General features: G+C 39.5%; 1 protein-coding gene across 1 annotated transcript in view; it reads right to left on the reverse strand.

Moving 5' to 3' along the window:
* The window catches only part of LOC111648244 (teneurin-3), a 133,954-nt gene that overhangs the window by 47,544 nt on the left and 64,625 nt on the right, over window positions 1–21,785 (reverse strand). The window contains exons 5-11 of the mRNA XM_023398078.2: window positions 19,846–20,084; window positions 12,555–12,680; window positions 10,521–10,735; window positions 5,617–5,827; window positions 4,402–4,503; window positions 3,266–3,460; window positions 1,940–2,140 (exon numbers count right to left, since the gene is read on the reverse strand). Coding sequence (XP_023253846.1) covers window positions 1,940–2,140; window positions 3,266–3,460; window positions 4,402–4,503; window positions 5,617–5,827; window positions 10,521–10,735; window positions 12,555–12,680; window positions 19,846–20,084 — 1,289 coding nt within the window. The remainder of the gene's footprint in view (window positions 1–1,939; window positions 2,141–3,265; window positions 3,461–4,401; window positions 4,504–5,616; window positions 5,828–10,520; window positions 10,736–12,554; window positions 12,681–19,845; window positions 20,085–21,785) is intronic.

Genomic DNA, 21,785 nt, shown 5'->3' on the forward strand with positions numbered 1-21,785 from the left:
AGAGTAACATGTGGAGTCAAAGCTTTGTTGTTAACATATCCTCTATTTCAAACCAACACGTGCCACAAGTGTTGATTACAAAACTTTAAGGGTGTGATCACACCCACAGTTTTATTTTTTTTAGTCCAAAACAGAATGAAGTGCATGTATTTTTGTTCACCCAGGTTCAAAATGCAAAACTACAAAAAAAAGCAAAATGTGTCTCACAATTGTCACAGGGATTTGCACATTGCTTGATAACAGATGTCAAGTCTTGTCACTTAATTTAAGCAAAACCAGTTTTCTAATTGAGCTTTGAACACGCTGAAGTAAAAAAGAACACAGAATGTATGAACAGCAGCCCAGACTGATGATTGCCACCAGTCTTTTCTTTTGTGTTACAACACCTTCCAAGCATGAGTGGCTCCTGGCTATCAGGTGTCAACATCTGTCTCCTCATCCCTGTGAAAGCTTTTTTTTTTCTTTCCTGTAGTCAGTTCAGATTACTTCCCTTCTCTTCCTTGGAAAAGAAATGAGACCTCTAGAGGCATCCTGGTGTGTTTGTGTTATATCAACAGACATTTAATGTTGTTTTCATGCAGATACATGAATCAAATTGTTTTAAAGTTCTAAACGCACTCGATGTGAACACATCATCATCATAAAAATACTGTCTTATTATTGTAGCTTTCTTGCGTTAGTGAAAATATATCATTGTCTGCTATAACTGCACCCCATCAGACCAAAGCAAAACTTTACTGAATGTGATAGGAGACTCATAAAACACAGTGCTGACAGTACTGGAACATACAGTGCATAGATCAAAGGATGAAAAACTTGGGTTCCCATTCATCACCTCTGGGGCATACCCACACTATGAATCAGCCGGACATCACATTATTAATAATTTTGTTTCCTTCATGTGTATCTATGGAAAAATGCTGAAAAACACTGATTTGGCTGTGTATATTATTCAGACAGTTTAATTCCAAATTGTGATCTAGGCAAACAAATTGTTCTCTAATGTTCAGTAAAAGATATTTCAAAATCAGAGATGAAGAATTACCCAAAATGTTCTTTTTTTTTTTGCAAATCATTAAAGATTATATTATACATCACATATGTTTCCCTTGTATTTTGGGTTGTATTTGTATTAGAAAGTTAAAATAGTTTTTCCTTAAATGTCTTATGAAGACACCAACATGTAGACACGCTGTGCTGTATGAGACCGATAGGCTATTCTATGTCAACCTACAGCGTTAATAAAGCCGCATACATCTGTCGCTGAGGACATCTGGCGTCTGCAGTGTCTGTGCACAGCAAGGGGGAAGTTTGTTTGGAATAAATACAGAGAAAGTGTTGCCAATTACTTGTTAGAGAAACTCAAACTTCATCCACAAAAACAGTAAAACAGACATTATAGAAGCGACTATACTGTTTGAAAGGATCTGTTGAAGCAGAGCAAATAATACTGCACTAATAGCATCAATATAAATGAACGAATGAATGAAAGACATCAACGTTTACAGCTCTTAGTAACTTAATTTGGCCTTTAATTCTTTTAAAGCCAATGTGTAATGTTTACATTTTCCAGCTTCACATTTAAAAAAAACAAAAAAACAATTAGCTGATTAATCGATTAGTCAGTTGAAAGAAAACCAATTAAGTGTTTGAATAATTTTTTGAATTAAGAAGCCAAAGATGATCTATTTCCAGCTTCTCGTGAGTAATTGTTGCATTTCTTTGTCATATGTGACTGTTAATTTAATACGCTATATAAACAACACATTTGAAGATGTCCCCTGAGCTTTAGGACAGTGTGATGGATATTTTCATTTCATTGACCAAATGATTAATCAAAAAAAACAAAGATTAGTTGCATCCCTAACTCACAGCACCAGTCTACACAGTAGCAGTAGTAGCTTTAAGTGATGAAAAGAAAAGTGACACGTGTTCTGACCTATGGAGCAGTCGGCCCCTGTCCAGTTGGCCTCACAGATGCAGGTTCCCGAGTCGGTGTTGAAGGTGCCGTGACTGGAGCACTGCTCTGGACAAGTGCTCTTCAGGATTTCGCAGCTGATCCCGCCCCAGCCCGGGTTACAGTGGCACTCACCATGATGACAGGCTCCGTGACCGGAGCACACCGGGTCCACACAATCCACTGAGGACACACAATGAGGACGACACAGTTTACCCACTTCTAGACAGGATATCAAACCTACTTATTTACCCCGGCCACTCTTACTCTGTTACCAGCCAAAAATCAGTTTTAGAGTAGAAGTGCTTCAGTGCCGGATGATGGCTGGTGACCCACAGCTGAAATTTTTGCAGTGTTTAGTGATGGCTGGTAGTAATTTCCTACCCTATGTTCAACTACCTCCTCTACCGTACATTATAGGGTACTTCCAATATACTGAAAGCATAATTATGCTCCATTATAGGCACTAGGAAAAGGAGTGCAATTAGTGTCTAGACAGATATAATTAATTACTATTAACAATTTGCAGATCAACCTGCTGATCTAGGTTAATAATTGGCAATTATGACCAACATAATCAACCCATTACTAACAAGGGATAATTTGCAACAACATCATTGTGCTTCCTCTGGAGCCGATAGCTGTGCGCATTTCCATATCTGCCTGGACACCGATATTGATTATTTACCTGAACCAATTAATCAAATCGGAGCCCTTACATGCAAGCTTTGAACCACAAATTCAACATCCTCGTGTCCATCTTTCTTTCCCAAATGGCTCTGTGTCAAAGAAAACTCCCATATATTCATTTAGTGAACTCAATATCTTTTTACATGTGAGATCAATGACCTGCACATGTAAATCTGAGCTGATAATTGCCTTTGCATGGGGATCAATAAAGTTAAATGCACTGAAGTGAAGGGGGGAAGTGGAAGGGGTTGACAAAGAAAGAAGCAGCAGCAGCAGCAGCAGCAGCAGCTCTCTCTCAATAAACCAAGGAACAGATGCCATTGACGGATCGATTTTAACAGGTGTCTTCAACTGTGGAGTATTCCAATAGGTGACTGTATCAACGGGCGCTGCACAATCTGTTCCAGTTTGTACCCTAATGTGGTCTAAACACTAAGAGGGAGTTAATTTACACATGGTATCAATAACAACATCCAAGGCATTATCTGCTTGGTGGAGTTGAAAACGCCGATTGTTTCGCCAATGGACTGTGTCGATTCCCCCTGAGCTCCACGCAGGAGTATGTTGCATCTAACTGCTTCAAATCCCACGGATTGAAGCTTCTTCTTTTCTCTTTACCTTGCTCACAGTTGGTCCCTTTGTGGCCAGAGTTGCACACACAGTTGCCCGCCACGCAGTGTCCGTGTCCCCCGCACTGAGGGTCGATACACTGGGAGGCAGGAACGTCACACTCGGTGCCCTTCCAGCCACTGTAGCACTGGCAGCGCCCCCTGGTGTACTGGCCGTTACCGCTGCACAGGACTGGACAGGCGGCTGAGGAAAGACAACAAGCTTAATGAAGTCCTCTTCAACCTACCTAATTAAATGCCTTTTTAATAAAGAACTTCATGTTGGAAATAATGCAGCTATGGTCCATTTTTAAAGGAATAATTCAACACTTGTTAGATATGCTTATTTGCTTTCTTGCCAAGAGTTAGATATGAAGATTGATTTGATACCACTCTCTCACCTGCCATCTATGGATTCTTTTTAATAGGTCTTTTCACTCAAATGATCTCTTATAGTATCTAACTATGCAGACAGCTGGGGTTCAGTTTGCCCAGACTTTTACAATCTCCCAACTCCAATATAATGGAGATGAGGACTTTCTGAAAATTTTTATTCCTCAATGCATTTAAAAGCAATGACCCTTTTACCTTGAACAAAGTTTCAACAGTTGTCATAGAGACTTTTTTTTTTAATTAAAAACAAAAAAACAGCTAGGTAAAGTGTGTGAAATAGCGTTTGACCGATACATGGTTTTTAAAGGATGATACAGATATTGACAGAGAGCTACAAAAATATATTAATAATAATAAAACCTGCCAATATTCGGACTGCCCTGAGACCTATCAGTATATCTATCAGTACCAATTCATTCGTAATTAGGTATTACTGGCTGATATATACAGTTCAGACAATTTACTGGCCTAGCTCTACCAGACAGTGTTTGGAGGAAGTGTTATAACTTTATTCTTTATCTTCTTCAATGCTTCGAGGACGATTAACAAAATTCCACTCAACCTCATTGTGTTGGGGAGCAGCAAAAATCTAAAAACATGGGCATATAAAACCAACATGATCGTCACACCACTAAAGATTAAGGGAGGAAAAAAAGTTTAAGTAAAAAGTATTTTGAAAATTTGAGTCATCTGGTATTTTAAATCATATACTGAATGAACAGAATAAAAGTAATGTATGAGCTTAATAATTACCTCTGGAACAGTACGGCCCTATGAATCCTGGGAAGCAGTGACACGATCCCGCCACACACTCTCCATTTCCGTAACAGTTGTGTGTGCACTCCATGACAGAGTCTGTGGGTACAGTAGTGTGCAAGTCCAACTATTAATAACCCATCAAATTGTCATATTACAGCAAATCTGAATTTCCTCCTTGATAGAACATTTGACGACTGTACAGTTTGAGAAATACTGCCAGACAACCAAGATACCAACTTCTCTCTTTTTTTTTTCCCTCTCTGCATGAATCTAGACTTTCTAAGGATCCCTTATCTGCAGCACTCGTATCAGGCATGGCATACATTTACAGCTATTTGTCCATGTCCCACTAAGGTCTAAGCCTCCATAACATGTATGCTGCTGCCTGACTCTTCCAATCTAAGCCATGTTAAGTAAAAGCCACACAGGCATTTTAAATTAGACCAAATAATTCAATTTCCTTGACACATTTCCTTTCCTCTCGTCTCCTCTCCCGTCCCACCCACCCCCCACCCTCAAACCCCTTGAATGACTGATCATGCCCACACAAGCCATGCAATCTCCTGAGTGTTTACAGCTCAAATCCTCTCTGAGTTGAAGTTAATCTGACATATCCTACAGACAGATCTTGTGTTCATTCAACAGACCATTGCTCATAAAGGGCGCCCCCAAAAGACTGGGGCCCTCATTTTGATCGGCGTTAAGAGGGCAAACTTTTTTGTTATTACTCGGGCTTGTATTGGATGTTCTCTGAGCCAATGTCGGACCCAAGCAATTTTGACCTCACACATCGATACCTTCATATTTGTAGGGCCAGATCAATGGAACTCCCCAAAGGAAATAGAAAAAGAAAAACGTTAACTCAACCTTAGTGTTTCTCCTACCTCAAAACCCAGAAGGAAATTTCACAGAATTCAGAACACTGAAGAGGTTGTTAGGCGGGAAGGATCAATGCTGTGTATGGTCTTGTATTATAGTGTTGAGCACAATAATGCACTACCCTCCAATGAAAACCTAGATCTGCCTCCTCTGAGGCTCAAAGTTTGAAAAGCTCAGCTTGTTTGTCTGGCAGCCAAAAAATTTCCACCAACCTTCCTGTTTGTTTGTTCAGGCGCAGCTGTTTAAGGAAATTAAAGTTGTCCAAACATGTCATTACACATCACCCCAATCACACTCATCAGCCATCGCAGCAGATGTGTGACCTCGTACCCTGTATAATGGTGTTGTAGGACACTGCCTCCACGCTCCGTCCGTCATTATAAAACGCCAGGTGCCACACCCCTGAGTCCAGGTACTGGATGAATCCGGCTTGGTGGACGGCAACCTGATGATCCAGACGGGACCTTGTCTCAGGTTCGCTCGGAGTCCGATGCTCTTTAGCGATAAGCCGGCTGCCATCCAATAGCTCCACAAAGTCATACTGCAAAACAACACCAAGAGAAGATTCCAGCAGATGTAGATGACTGTTATTTTAACGTCAGTGTAATTAAATCAGGCGAAAGAGTTCAAAAAGTTTATATTTTCCTCTATTGGATGCTTTGTATGCAGCTTCTCTTGTGATTTCCAAACAGTCTGAAAGGAACTCTTCAAAGTTGTAATTCAAGAAGCAGGTTTGTGTACACGGCAAATATTCGAGTATAATAAGTGTTGATTTTTCGGTGACAGTTATTTGGAGTTGATAGATGTTGTTTGGAGAGTTGTTTGTATACTGATAGAGCTGATACGGCTCTGGGGCAAATGCTCAAAAGTTTTCCAAAAATATATTGTTAACTCTGATAGGAGTGCACTTAAGGGCCTCTGGCAATGTGTTTATTATGATCTGATAAATTAACCCTGATAGTGTGCTCTGCGGATGCAAATACTTAGAATTCAGTGTTGGTCTATCTGCACAGAATACAAATATAAAGATAGACAAAGTAAAAAAACTTCTTCAGTCACATCTATACACAATTTTATTTATTTTCCTACAAGTACTAATTTAATAAATCAATGGTACACTTGATGGACCAACTGTTAAAACTGTTACTTATGTTTGGTGTGTTTTAATTGTTTAATTATTTGTTTTTAATTAATATGTTTTCCATGAAAAACACATACTGAGTGGATCCTGGTAAAATCAAGTAAACCGAAATGAAAATACAAAGTCTATAATTAATTCAAAGCAAATATGCACTTGTTGGTAAGGTCCACATACACAGTGCATAAACTTTACATACAAAAATAAATCTAACAAACTATATACTGCATGTCAGGCTGGTGTGCTTTTTAAAATATGCTGGGAATGCAGCATAACAGTCCTTCTAAATATATTTTTCAAAACAAACATTGATTAAAGGGGTAAACAAGGAGTAACGACTCATTCCTGCCAAGAGAAACAAGTAAAGCGGTGCATCTGCTCTCTCTGCACCTGCTCAACACCTGAACCTCATTTTGACTGAGGCTGTAGGGTACAGAGCAGTGCAGAAGACAGTGTAACACGTACCAACAACCCCCCAAACAGGCTATATGCTGCAGAGGAGCACAGCAGATGCTGACAGATCCCCTGGCTAAAGCAGTTGTTAGCTCCACAGTTGTACTGAGCCTATAGTGAAGACTGAAACGAGTCTGTGAGCTGCTTAGGAGTGTGGTGTATAAAGATTGGCAACGTAGCCGGCTTTTCAAAAGAGTCTGGATTTAAATCCAGCAATGAGGCTGTTGCAGAGCGCTTTGATGAACTGTTTAGGCATTGATTTTTGATTGACACACAGTTGAGATGTGACTTCATTTAAATTTTGGACTATTGAGTTTTTAAATAAGTAGCATTTCATGTCAATTTAGGAAATACCTTTTTCTTTTTCTTTCGTTCTTTTTTTTTTTTTTAAAAGCAGCAGTTAAAAGTGACTGTAATGTTCCTCTACAATAGAAAGTTTCCTGTTTCAGGAGGATATATATACACCGCAGTTGACAGGGTGTTCTCATGGCAAGAACAGCTCTAGACATGTTTCCAGTAATAAAAAGTGCAGGGGGAGAAATTGGGAAAAGGCAAAATGTATATTTTTGTTCTCCCTCAAAATAAAATATGGGAAAAAATACATTTTTTTAATATATAGTTTCCCCCCAAATCAAATAGAAAATAACTAGCCAAGTAAATAAATCATAAAACTACCAAGAGAAATTTCACGTTATTTTTAAAAGCCGTCTTATTCAACATATTTTTTATACTGAAACTGAATAAAACAACTCTGTTTGAATTTTTACCTAAATCCAAAATTTTATCCCAAATATGCAGCTGATCGTTTTGGTTTTATGGCTCACTCATTAAGTATCACAACTCTCATCTACATAATTTCTAGCAGTAGCAGCTGTTTTCAGCATAAAAAAACCCAAAACAAAACTCTTATAAACCCGCTGCATACTACCTGTCCGCCCAGCACCAGACAGCAGACAGACAAAGTTAACAACTAGCTGGTACCTTCTAGCCAGTAAAGAGAAGTTGTTGTACACCAAACCAGTGCTACAGAAACATTGGACTTGCATATATCAACTCAAAATGGATGCTGGTAACTGGTTTAACAGTTATAAGCTGGGTCATATGTCAGTTCTTTTGTTCACTAGTGGCCCTATATCAATTAATGTAGCTCTAAATCAGCATGTGTACAACATCCAGCCTCAGAGAAACCCAGTGGATTACGAAATTGTTGAAAGAACTAGACAAAAATACATTAAAATAGGATTTTGTTCTTTGGAATGTGACAAATGTGGACCCAAGCAATCTTTCAGTTGACTTGCAAACAACAGGAAAGAGAGCATTAAGCGAGGGGAAGGTAAAGTCAACACTGTGATTTAAACCCCTTTGAGTCGAGCAGGGGGCAGGGGAGGGATATTAACCTGGCGGAAGTTGACTTCTTTGTGTTGCCGGCTTGAGGGGGAAGTAATAAAACATTTCGTCCCACAAGCCCTGAACCTCTTGGCCAAGAGCATACATCTCGATTAGCTGGTGTGAAAGCCCCCACCCCCCAGCTCATCTCAATCCAACAATACCGTTGAATAACAGGCAGGAGACCAAGCATAGAGAAACCATCGGATGCCCCATGGACGGAGGAGGAACACTCAGAGCCTGTAAATTCTTCAGTTAGATTGGATGAACTTAGTCTGATACTTGACAACAACTGAGAACAAATTCCCAAGGAAAAAAAAATACAAAAGTTTGCTTTCTAACTTGTTTGGTTTGTATCAGCAGAGACAGACATTCAATAGCAGATGGAGGAAGTCTATATTTGAGAAAGGTGGAAAGGCTGTTGTCTTGTCTTCCAAGCTGTGAATAAGACGAACAGTCAATATCTCTCATTGGGGTCTTTCATGCTCAGTTAAGTAAATGCATTGATTTGTGCCCCCAGTACCTGAACAGAATGTAATTTAGAGGTGGCCACAATGGAAAGAGTGTCCAGCATTGACAAGCTTGAGTGTCTGTGCAACAATTGCTGAAGACATAAAAGTAGTGTCTTGTTAATTAGTACCCTTTGGTCTTTGATTTTGTTGGTCTTCCTTTTTTCACCTTGAAAGTGCAATCCAACTCACTTGTTGTCACTTGCATCGGACTTTCTTCCATCAAAGAGTGGCCCTAACCGTCTACACTTGAGTGCAGCTCATCTTTACAAAGAGAGAATGTCAAGAAGGTGAAGCTAAGAGCTTTTGCAGTCAAGTGTGGTGGAAAATAGCCATTGTCTGAGTGCTTCCATCACCATCACCAGACATCGGACATTCGGATCCCCAGAAATGTCATTCAAGTGACACATCAGACATTTTGGAAACACTTCAATTTGCAAATGGCAGACATTTAGTGGGATGGAAAAGACGTACGTGCCCACACACAGGCAAATTGAAGCTGAGGGGAGAAAACTGAAACTAAACTAGTGCCCAGTTCCAATGCATACATGTCAGGAATCATCAGGACTATTTCTGTTTTTTACTTTATTGTACAGCTTTGATTCTGCTTAGAAACAAACCTCTTTAGGACACAGTGAAAATGGCCTCTTCTCATGCTTAAAGCTGATACAATCAATTTCTTATGTCAACAGTTGGTCACATGGCTATGTTTAATGTGAAGCTAGTGATGAAAGTAGTGATGCAGTGATGAACCCACAGAGAATTATCATTAACTCTTCAGTTCCCCTCGAATCTATGGAGCGCTTCACCCTCTCTTAGGTTTTGGTTTCATAGCCTGCAGCTTTACTCTTTTGGTTCGGTCTCATTGCTCTCACCAGGTTCATTTCCACTTTTGCAATTTTTTTTTTTTTTTTGTTTTGCATATTTTCTACATCAGTGTGTTTTCCTGTTGTTATTGACAACATGGTCGGATTTAGAAGCTAAAGAGACAGATATTTCACTCAGGAGTTGGTGGAAACCAAAACGGAGATAAAAAGAAAAGTCAATATTGTACTTAAAAATAACACCACCACCAGCACATCTTGATAAATATGTCAATGTTGTGTTTACTGCTTTTTATCAACCCAGGTAACCAAAGAAATACATAAACAATGCATGTTTATTGACACCATATTTATCTCCGTAATACAATGTAATTCCTGTTTAAAGAGTTTGTTGGGCAAGACATAATGCAGGTAGAAATCATTGCACACCCATGTGGAATAGTATCTTAAGACAAAAGCTGTTAAATTTCACAGGAGAGGGTGGGTGGAATTAACATAAAAATTATGAATGCTTTTATTGGTTAGATTTTATGTTAGATTTTATATTCTCTAGTGCTGGATGAGGTCACCATAAAAGCAAGACCATGTAACTTCTCTAAACAACTGAGACAATGAATTTTCCATTATCTCTTAAAATATGTGTTTTTACTTTGGTGATAAAACCACTGAAATGTAACACAATGTGTAACAGTAGCACAAGTACAGAAAGGTCTTAAAAGCAGCTTAGCTATATATATATGTGTACACACACACACACACGCTAATTTTAGTTAACGTTAGCTGCCACCATGAGCTACTGGTCATACCAGACCAGGTAAGGCTGTAGCTGTCGCAGTTTAAAGAGCCATCGTGTGTCCATGTCATAGTGTCTTTAATCTCACAGAGATTAACCAGTTTTAAAAAAGATTTTTAAAAAGTCTTTACCTGAGTATGAGATGGCGCAAGACCCTTTCGTCCATAGACTCCAATCAGTGCGTTCTTCTGTACCGAGATATTGAACTTGAGGAAGCGTGGTTGGTCCATGCTTAGTTGAGAACGCCAGAACACACCAGGTGGGACGCTCTGACCCACCCTCTTCCCTACATCGACTTGTCCGGTATCGATTGAGTTGTTCTCCTGATGGAGCACACCAGTCCTCCCTAGAAGACAGAAACACAGCCCCATCCAGATTATGTAAGTAGTTAACAGAACCAGAACAACACAGTTCAGGTGATATGGTGCAAATCAGTCATCACAGAGCCTTTCACTGCACCTTCACACTTACATCTGAAATACAATCTTGGTTTTTGTGCAAGTCTTTGATCTTTGGATATCAGTAAATGCTGCATTCTATCTTTTGCCTTTCAGTGTAATCTTATTCCTTTAGTCAAGCAGGGACCTAACAATAAGATAGTCATATTTTTTCCAAATGAGCAGTGGCCAAGCAAGACAGGATTAAAAGTAATGGTTCCCTGTGGTCCATGATGCACTGCTCACCGAAAAAAAATGACCAGATATAATTGGCTTTTTATAAGACTCAAACAGGCCACATCGCCCATCTTTTCTCTGGTCGTGGTGACTCATAGAGCAGGGCTTCATATCAGATAAGGTCTAAATGGAATCTGTCAGATGTACTGTGCTACCTTGCCAGAGCAATAACAGCAAATCAAAACAATTTGGCGAATCATGTCCTTAAACTGTGTCCTTACAGCACCAAAGAGATGGAGGGATGGCCATTGTTAATATGACTCATGCTCACATGAAAAACTGTGGTCTGCGAGGTGTTATTACAAGAGCAGATTTTATTGTTAAGAAGAAAAATCTGGAAAGCGTTTTGCAGTCATTGCCGTCTAAAGCTCTACTGTAGAAGGAGCGCAGCTGTGCTCCTTAATTTACTGCGGCAATGACTTTTAACTTGTTAGTTGGATGGTGCAGCGTTGTCCTGCAACATAATAACAACTCAACCTTTGCTCCTGCATCTTGTAAGAGGTATTTCAGTGTGTGGGCCTGTTTATACTGTAGCTGTGAGTGTATCTGTTTGTGCCAGGCCTCCATTATTTACATGCCTCGGTGTTGTGTGTGTAATGAGGCCATTGCCTGTCGCTTCAGTCAAAGTGAAGACTGGAAGCCAAGTTTACCTCTGGGGAGAATAATAGCCAGCTATTGATTGCCTTTAAACAGTCCAAAACCTGCCTCATGCTATCTTAATTAGCAGTACTTATGAGGATTTAAATCTAGCCGAGTTTAAACAATTGAGCTTTTGCCTGGCCTGCTCAACTCAATTAATGCTTTCGTGGCCGTGCATTCTAAATACCGCAGTGTGCTTAAAGATTAATTTGGTGGCTTTTGCTGTAAAGGTGAACTGAGATGGCCTGGCTGCTTGTTGTTGAATACACAATGGTCCAAAATTATGATTAGGCAGTACAAAGCTGTCTGGAATCAGTCGATTAATATTCAGAAGGTGAAAGATCTCAATAAACTCCAAAGGCTGACTGAGCATCGAACATTGTCATTCTGTCATTCAGGAGGCCAAATGGTTTGCTGTTGCAGTTTGTCTTTCATAATAGTCATTTGAACCTTTATTTGACTTAATTAGTTTGTATTTTGATGCTTTTAAGGTCAGCTGACCTTTTTTTGTTTTGTTTTAATTCAGCATTTCATTTCAAAAAGCAGTATTAACATAAATACATTCTTTTTCTTTTTTTCTGACAGCCTGAGAGTATTTGCATATTTAATCCTTACACTCTACTTTTCACTATTAAGTTGTTTAGTTTATTATTTTCATTTCTGAAAAGAACTTGACCCTGATGGCAAAATATATCCTCAAAAAGAAATGCCAAAAACCTTGACCAAAATATATTCCTAAAAAGGAAAGCCAACAAAAGACTAAACAGTATTAATCTGGAGCATTCATACAGTAAAACTTGATTTAATCTTGACTAGTGATTTATTCAGATGTGAGTTTTTTTATTTCCTCACCGTCAGCAGCCAGAGCTGTCACTATGCTCGACTGAGTGGGCCCTGTCTTCCCAACTCCTCCGTTTTCAAAAGCCGGCTGGTTGTCCAACTCTTGGAGCTGCCAATTGAGGCCGAAAAGGTGCATTGCTGTGAAATACACAAAAAAGCTGCGTGGGCTTGTTGAAATGGATAAACAAATAAGCAAATAGTCGCACAAAAACAATCAAGCCACTTAAGCTCAAAAGACCCGTGGGAGAGCATGATGGATAGATCCAATGCAGAAGAAAAGAAGTGTTTAAACTTCTAACATTTCACTTCACATTTAGCTTTTTTTGCAGCTACTCTGCCATGGGTGGCTTTTGCGTAAACACAGCACTGATAGAGGCCAGCCAAAGTCACTTCAATCAATACTTAGGAACCCTGTTGCTCTAGCATGTTTCCTTGGGGAGTGCTGTTCATTAACGCGCCGCACAAACAGCAACTGTATCAAAGAGGGCAGCAGGCAGAATTTCTATTTTGACACAAAGCTTTCACTTCAGACAAGCAGAGGATGTGCCGAAAAAGCCTTAAACTCTCCAAGTCTAATACAAAGCAGGAAGGACACAGATACACAGCTACATGTGTGTGGAAAAGTAAGCGAGAAAGAGACAGAAAGTGAGAGACTTTTAAGAAAGTGTAAGGCAGTGTATTGAGACAGACAGTCGCAGCGGGGGGGAGGAAGTGAGAGGGTAGGATGCTGCAACACTCCTCTAGTTCTCTTACATAACTAAACTGTGTGCAGCTTTCATTCAGCAAACCTGCTTTATTGTCACAGTATTGGATCCAATCAAACTGTGTTCTTGTTGTTTTGGGAAACTGAGGTGCTTCTGTGAGCGCAGCGAGAGGGCCAATCTCCTTCAAAGTCGCCAGCCAGGGAACATGCTGAGGAAGCATCTTGATTTCCGACCATTTGATCTGCGGGAGAAACTTTTCTCTAACACCCGTTGCTCACTGGGAAGATGGATATCGACTGCAGCAAATAACTTGAGAGGTGTATGTGGAGCCGTGGAGAATATTAAATGTGAAGGAGGCCAAAAGAAAGATGGAAAACTAGCATGGACAGTGCATCAGTAGGTACTTTGTTAAGAAATAAGGCGTGTGTTTTGTTTAAAAGCCTGTGGATGAAGATATTTGGCATCAGTTTAGTGACAGCACTGTCCTTGGTAGATCGGATGAACAGGTGCTCCATAACCTTGAATTCCAATTAAATAACGCAGGTGTAACATTGAGTGACAATGGTTGGCTACCCGGTAAGTTCATCCAGCATCACCCTCAGCATCAGAATCAATTTTCTTTCCTGGTGAAGCAAAAACCAGCAACATCCCCAGCAGCAGAAATGAATGCTGACTGATCCATCAATATTTTTGACAAGTCTGTCTTTTCTAAACATCCTGAACGGACTCATCTAACAGAGCTTTTAAATGTGAAAACCAGCAAGATCTGTGCACCTTTGTCTCTTTTTTCTTTCGTGTATTTTCTGCATCAATGGGTTTTCCTGTTGCTGTTGACAGTGTGGTCAAAAAAAAAAAAAAAAAAAAATTTCTAAATCTTCACCAGATACAGATAATTCTCAGTACAGATCTACTAATGTACTGGCAACACAAACAGACACAGACAAAACTATGCAGTTTAATCTAATTGGCCCAGAATCAGACCTTCAGATCAGATTATCTATAATATTCTCTTTTGTCTTCTAACACTGAAGCACACAGTATATTCTCCTTGGTCTCGTTAAACTGCAAAAGTCTTACTTTGTAAGTACCAACCTTTTCAAACAGCACCTTGTGGTAAATACCTCCAGTTCTTAGACTAACATGTCGGTGGCTTTTAACTGAGCAAAGGCTCCAGAGTCCTGAAAAAACACCGTGTGCTGAGCTGGAGCCTAAATTGAGAGGATAAACTGAGGACATCGAGCATGAACCCGAAGTGAAACATCCTCTCCATGAAAAAAAAAGAAGAAAAAAAAAAAAAAAAAAAAAAAAAAAAAAAAAAAAAAGTGACACCTACTCTTGCAAAACGATTGACAGCATGAAATTGAAAGCAGGTTAAAGTATTACTTAAAAAATAAAATGTAGCATAATCTTTCATATGACAAAACCTGTATTTAGAAAATTAGCATTAAGTATTTTAGAAAATGAACCTTTTTAATGCTGAGAGAGAAATCTGTCTCTAAGCTGACAGAACACAGGACACCAAGCTTTATCAAAGTGCACTCACGCACGCTGTTTTCTTATAGCATAAGATGGGTAAAAGGATGGATGAGATAAATGAGTAATATTTACCAGGTTGACCATATTAGTGTAGCCTGTTAGCACATTTACTAATTAGTGTTTACACATATAGTCATAAAAATTCAATTATAACTTTAACCCAATGACTAGATGAAAAGTCAGGGAATCACCAAAGTTACAAGAATTTATCATCTGGAGACCTTGAATGTCTGATTTTCCAGATATTTCACTCTGAACCAAAAGCAAAAAAAAGAAGAAAAAAAGAAAAAGCGTCCTTGTCTAAAAAACTGCTTTTTTGTAGACTAGTTAATTTCAGATGATAAGGTCAGAGACTCCCCACAGCTTTATATTGGTCACTCCTGACTTTCCCAACTTTCCAGGCCTACAATAGGAAGCAAACCGTGTACAGCAGTGGGCTCTTGTAAATCTGACACACCACACAACCACAGAGACCCATCCCCTCTTCACTGTTCTTGGTACAGCGGCTCATCAACAAACTTCTTTGAGGTGAATAGCCCTCAATTTATACATTTGCATAAGTTATTCCTGCTGCCTAGGCCAGTTCAAATGAATATTTATGGGCCACGAACAATTCTCTTCTTAGGCAAGTTGCTGAAAACATTGGCCTCCAAACTCTGATGTCAAAATCTGCCCCAGTGGGCATCACCACTGACGATGAATTTGAGGTTGAATTTGTAAGTTCACAACATGTTAGTTTGAGCTCTGACATCCATGTGGTATCTAGTGCACAGAGGCATGAATACTTCTACCTGAGCAAATTCCCCCATCTTGTTCACATCATTCTTGGTGGTGTTGTTAACCTGGAAAACACTGTGCTAATTATGGTACGGATGAAATTTGCACCTCTTCTTTATAGGAAAAATAAGAATTATTCGGCTAAGCTAACTAACTTGAAAACATGAATGGGAAGTGAAAAACAAGAAAAAAAAAAAGGTTCTTGTTAAAATATGCAGATGACACTATTCTGATGACCACCGTCACCAAGAATAATTAGTCCATTTAACAGTGAGAGAGGTGGCCCATCTGGAGTCCCGGTGTGCCAAAAACAACTTGGAGCTCTACAGCTTTAAAATCATTGAGATAAACATTGTTTTATGCTGGAACCTGCCTGCACATCTCTCCAGAAACTTCCCTGGGGGACTCCTGAAAATAAGCCGCACAGATCAGAGCACGGCTAAAATGTTTCTGTTCTGTGGGATGGTATCTGTATCAAATGGAATAACAGCATCTGTACCATAAGATTGACCAAGACAGGGTTTGTTCATCTGGTCCTTTAGTTGGGTGAAGGAACCCCCCCCCCCCCCAAAAAAAAAAGAAAAACCAAAAAGAAAAAACAGTACTCAAGTACTCATCATTGCTGAGTGAGCCACCTGTATCATCTACTCTTCTCTGGTAACTGGTAGGGCTGTTTTTACATCACCATGCCCACCATGTCAACAATTCATTGCAATCACTTTAATCAACAAACCTTCACTGAAAAACACATCAATAAGCCAAAATTGACTGATTGCCTGATATTTATTTAGTTTTTGATAAAAAGGTCTCAGGGAAATTTATTTCATCCTAAATTAGAAATCTGTGAAATACACTTTTACAGAACAACAGATGATTCATGCTTCGTTTAAAGCACATTTTTAATTAAAAATGCACATTTATATCTGTCTGACATTTTTGAAGGCAAATGTCAGACAAAGAGAGTCTGTCATCTTTTACTTAGAAACATTTTTGATCAGACATGTTCACTGAGGACATTGTTCACACTCACTTTTGTTTGTCCGGTTCAATTTAAAGTGCATTTCCAAAAATCTACATGCTATTTCTGCATCCAGTCGGAGCATCAAAGCTGGACTTGGTCCTGATTGGCCTCCCTATATCTGAACAATCGCTGAAATCCTTCCAATCAGGCAGTTTGCAGAAGTGGAGCTGGAAAGCCTTACCTCAGCAGGTTTGCCTCATTTGAATTACAGGAGCTGCTATTGTCAGTCAGCCACGGTCCAGTTCTGCAAGTGTTATGTGCGCTATTCTTTAGATTTATTTGATAAGAAAAAACAACAAAAAAAAACAAAAAAACATTTTATCTGATCTATTTGTTTATAAAATATCAGGAGGTATATTCATCTTACCCTGAGCTGCTACAGAACAAAACAAAAATGGAGTTATATGGTACAGTAAACTTCAAGCACAATACCATTTTGGTACTGGTCTGCCTGTATTTGTCTTTGAGTTTGTCTTGGTACTAATGGGATTATGCGAGCTGACAGTAGGAAAGTATTAAAGTATGAGTGCGCATTGTGGCTCCTTGAGTCATTGCACCTGGCAGGTAAATTGGCAGCGAATGAAAGAGAGAGGAGGTGGTTGAAATACACTCCTGAGGCAAGTGGCAGAGGGCTGAATCTGTTAAACTCTCTCACGCACACACACACACACACACACACACACACACAGCAAGAGAGAGAGAGAGCTTAAGCACCGGGGCGCATTCTGGAATCAGGCCAAAAATACAATTCCCAAACATCCGACAGGTCTACAATTAAACAAGTTGGTGATTGTTGGGATGAAAATGTTGTAAATGAATCCAATCTGCTAGAACTGTAGTGACAACAGCTGAACAAATGACTTGTTTCTGCTTGTTTTCTCTGTGTAAACCGAGCATATCTGTCATGAGCAGAAGCACAAATAAAAATAGCAACTGATTCCTACACACAGAGGAGCAGTTAAGTTATAAAATGTATGTATATATCCATACTAATTTTATGATATGAGATCATGAACGACAACAAGAAACAAAAACAGTTAAGTCAATAAAGGGATTGCGAATATTGATAGTGATACAGCCCATTTATGACCTCTCCTCCAAGAGAGCACTCCCCTCTCTATTCAGCAATAAAACACTGGTTATAGGATCTTCCCAACAACGCCATATTTCTCCTTATACAACTGTGTCACATTTCCCCTGCCTCCAAGCTGCATGAATACTTATATATCCGCTCGGGGAGAAAGGTTCAGTGTAAAGATTAAGGGCTTGGATGACAAGGGAGGGCATAAGGAGAGATGAATCTGTAACGGGTTTATTGCTGTGGTCAAGATTCTAAAGGTTAGCAAGAAGTCAGCTTTGACACACGCTGTAAAAAATGTTCGAAAGCTCTCTCATAGGAAATAATGCCCAAAGGAGGAGGCAGGGAGAGGATGAGCATTAGTTTATCTTCCTGGCCGAGATAAAAGCATTTCCTGTTTGACAGAATGAGCAAGTTTTGGTTCAAGTACAACAAAGGCGGTGTGGACCAAGGTCTTCTTTAAAGTTCAAGTGCTTGGGACGGTTTCCTTTGTTACGAGTTCAGCTCCTCAACTTGTGTTTCATTTTGACGTTGCCATCTGTGCTGGCCATTTGAACCTCGCTGTCTGTGTTTTAACAGGAGCCCCCAAGGACGTGAATTGGCTGTCGTACTGTGAACTGTGATCAGAAGTGCGGGGATGATGCACTGCCGCTGTCAAAGGGAAACAGAAAGGAATGCCTTGTTGGAAACTGTACCGGGGCCATGTCTGCATATCTGACTGGGAGCTTTGTCAGACAGACGCTACTGAATCATATCAGGACATCTGCAATTTCTGCAAAAAGGAAAAGGCAGTGAAATAGAAATACTCCTGGCGGAGATCAAACTTCATACAGATTAAGAGGTATGCTGGCTCCATTCACTCCAGGCAGCTTGTCTATCATCTGTTTTGTTTGACCGAATGACATGTCTAAAGATTGTCTAATGCCACTACAGATAATGGAGTCATGTTTTCTCTGACTAAAACTGAAAGAAATAGGTTGCTTCTGGCAGAGAAACTACTGGTTTTCATGTACTCGCCTGACAGCTTGTTCTGCACCTCCATGTTAGGCAATAACAGTAAGTATTAGGTGGCAATATTTATGTCAAAGCCTGAAAGTATAGTTAATATTGTCAGGCTAGGTGGTTGATTTCTTTCAAACTTACAATAATAACATGTCCTCAGAAAAAAAAAAGTCTGGTCATGCCAGACCAAATTGCAAACTGCCCCTCCAGAGAATCAGAGGGGAAGCTCTGGTCTAAGCCCACAGCCAGTACAGATGTTCAGCCTAGAATATCTGGTAACGTGAGACAAGATTTTCACCTTCTGAACTTTTTCCAGATACAATCACAGACTGAACCTTCTAAAAGTGGGGCTTTGAACTGATGAGTTAAATGTGTTTTTATATGTACAGATGAAAAACCAAGAAAGCAAAGAGATGAGAGGAAAATCCTGGTGTCTGTCAATGATTGAGAGAAAAAACATGAACAGAGCTGTGGGTCCAAATCAAACCTCGACTCCTTCTCTGCAAGTCCACGTCAAGTTATATGATTTCATAAGCAAGTTGCAACTCAAGATGCAAGATTTTCACGTAAATGGCTGTTTCAAACTGTGTTTTTTTCCACAGGACATTACGATATCACAATATAACCCAGTCAAAACCTACATTTTGAATGCTTTCGAGTCTCAGGTTAGGTTAAGTCTCAGGTTAGTCCAGACTCAAGCAGTCAAGTAAAATGCTAAATGAACTGCACTTATATTGCGCTTTTCTAGTCTTATTGACCAGTCAAAATGCTTTACAAAACTAGCCACATTCACATAGTCAGTCATGCATCACACCCATACACACACTTATACACTGATGAAACAGCTGTCACACAATTTGGGGTTAGGTATCTTGCCCAAAGACACTTTGACATGATGACCAGAGGACCACAGCACCTGATTAGTGAACAACCCGCTTTTGAGTCACAGCTGCCCCCAAGTCTCACATCCCAATTATTTGTCACTTACTACACAGTAAGTCTGACTCTGGAGATGTGTGTGTTTAAAAGACACAAAACTAGGTTGTGTAACTCTCATTAAAGTGATAATCTTAATAAATTCTCATGCGCCTTATCTTGTTACATGGCTGTTTTGGTGATTTGAGAAAAGATGAATCAGTGAAAACCACATTCCAAAAGCTTGCATAGTCTAAAAGCCAGCCTTACCTATGCAGTAGCAGAGAATGATGGACAGCACCACGGCTATGCCAACAGCGATCAGGGCGGTGCACTTCCAGGAGCAGTGTTTAGGTGACTTCTTGAACTTGAAAGCCCCTCTGGACAGGCTGTTTCTGGGCAGAGGGCGCGCCGGTGTGGAGTAAACCGTCCCCGTTGCCATGGTGTAACCAGGGGCTGCTGCGCCAAAGAAAGGTGTCGTTCCTGTGCCCGTTTTAAAAAGAAAGTGCCTGCAGAGGGGGAAAAAAAGAGATAGGAGAACAGCGTATTAAACAAATGGCTATAAAAAGAATGATGGTTGAAAACAGCATCCGTCAGATGTCTGATCTCTGAAACTGCCAAAGCAGCCCTGTCTCCTAGAAATTACATTTCTGTACAACTTATCTGCAACAGGAAATTGAGAGCAGATTATAATTTCTATCAACCTAATGAGGAAATTTTGGTAATTTGAATATTTGATAAATCACAAATACGTTGATAATGAATTTATCAGTAAAGTGTTCCCAGACAATGTTTTTTTCTCCCCAAAACATCTGATCTTGCAGCATAATGTGCAATTGTAGTGACTCACAGCACCTGGTTAAAGTTAGTGAAAGATTGGGGTCCGGTTTAATACAGCAAAAGTTCACAGTGACAAACCATATGATCGTGTGACTCCTGTGTGTATTAGACTGCAAGAGACGCTGGGTTATATTCTAATATCCAGTGTAATCCTGACATTGGAAAAGGTTAACAAAAAGTACCTCATAAAAACAATCATCTCCCACTTGCCCTTTTACAACTGGGCCTTTGCTAATAGCCCATTATACCTGGGGTAATTAAGAGGGTTTAATCAAATGCACTACGGAGTGATCGTCCTATTAACTTTTAAACCCCACGTGAAAAGCTCTTAAGTAAATGAATTAAGCCTTGTTGCCACTCTTGCCACTACTTAGAGATTAATACCCAAATGCCTCCAGGCTTATGGGGACGGCCAGGAAATTGGACAGACTGACCATGCATTGCAAATGCTCTTTCTAGAACTGTAGAATGTCATTGCTGACACTTTGTACATTTTTGATAAAAAATAAAATTATTATAAATAATAAAACTATATTGTAGATTACCGTTAAGTACTCTTTTTGTATGTGTGGGTGTGTGTGTGTATGTGTGTGTATTTGACTTTTTTTCTTTTTCAGATAATGGATAACTCTAAATTAACATCTTAAATTCTTAATCAGGAATGCTTTGGCCATAAAATAAGGTGTGTGCTAATTATTAACACTAATAAAAAAGAATAGAGCAAACTAATTGTATAACCGAAGCTGTATTATTCAGCTCATGGTTGCTCTGCATGAACATTCTCCTTCACACTCACTGTTACACATACAAATTATACCCAAGAGTATCTCCCCAGTGCTGACACTGTCATATCTTTATAACTGGAGCAGTTCAGGGTTGAATGTTTTGCTGAAGAGCACTTCAATCGAGGGTAAATAAAGTCAGTCAAGTGCTACAAATTCACTTGCCAGTCCAGGTTTACACCCCAGTGATCTGCTGTTAACAAAATAAAAGTTAAAAATGCTTTATAAACTGTATAAGAGGTGAGTTCAACCACTAAAACAATAAAACAAACATTTACAAAGTAATCCAGGAATAAAAAACAGACTCTCAAAGCAGCAAATACTTGAATAAGAGTGGAAATACAATTAAATGTCACGATAGGTGCACAAGATCATGAAAACGTTTTTTTTTGAGAGGAAGGACCAGAGAAAGCACAGTCCTCCCCTCCTGCTCTGGCATCCCCCAGTTTCTGTAACAACTCTCACACAACGTTTTAAACAAGTTATGTTTTATGTGTTCTGTAGATCTCAGGAGGAGTGGGTTGCTATGGTAACTGCTAATTTAAATATACCAATAAACTGATAATGCAGTGTTAGCTCATCAATTAT

The sequence above is a fragment of the Seriola lalandi genome, unplaced genomic scaffold (genome assembly GCF_002814215.2).
Source record: "Seriola lalandi dorsalis isolate HSWRI2012SDOR001 ecotype SW California unplaced genomic scaffold, Sedor1 jcf7180002054972, whole genome shotgun sequence".
In the NCBI taxonomy this organism is placed as follows: Eukaryota; Metazoa; Chordata; class Actinopteri; order Carangiformes; family Carangidae; genus Seriola; species Seriola lalandi.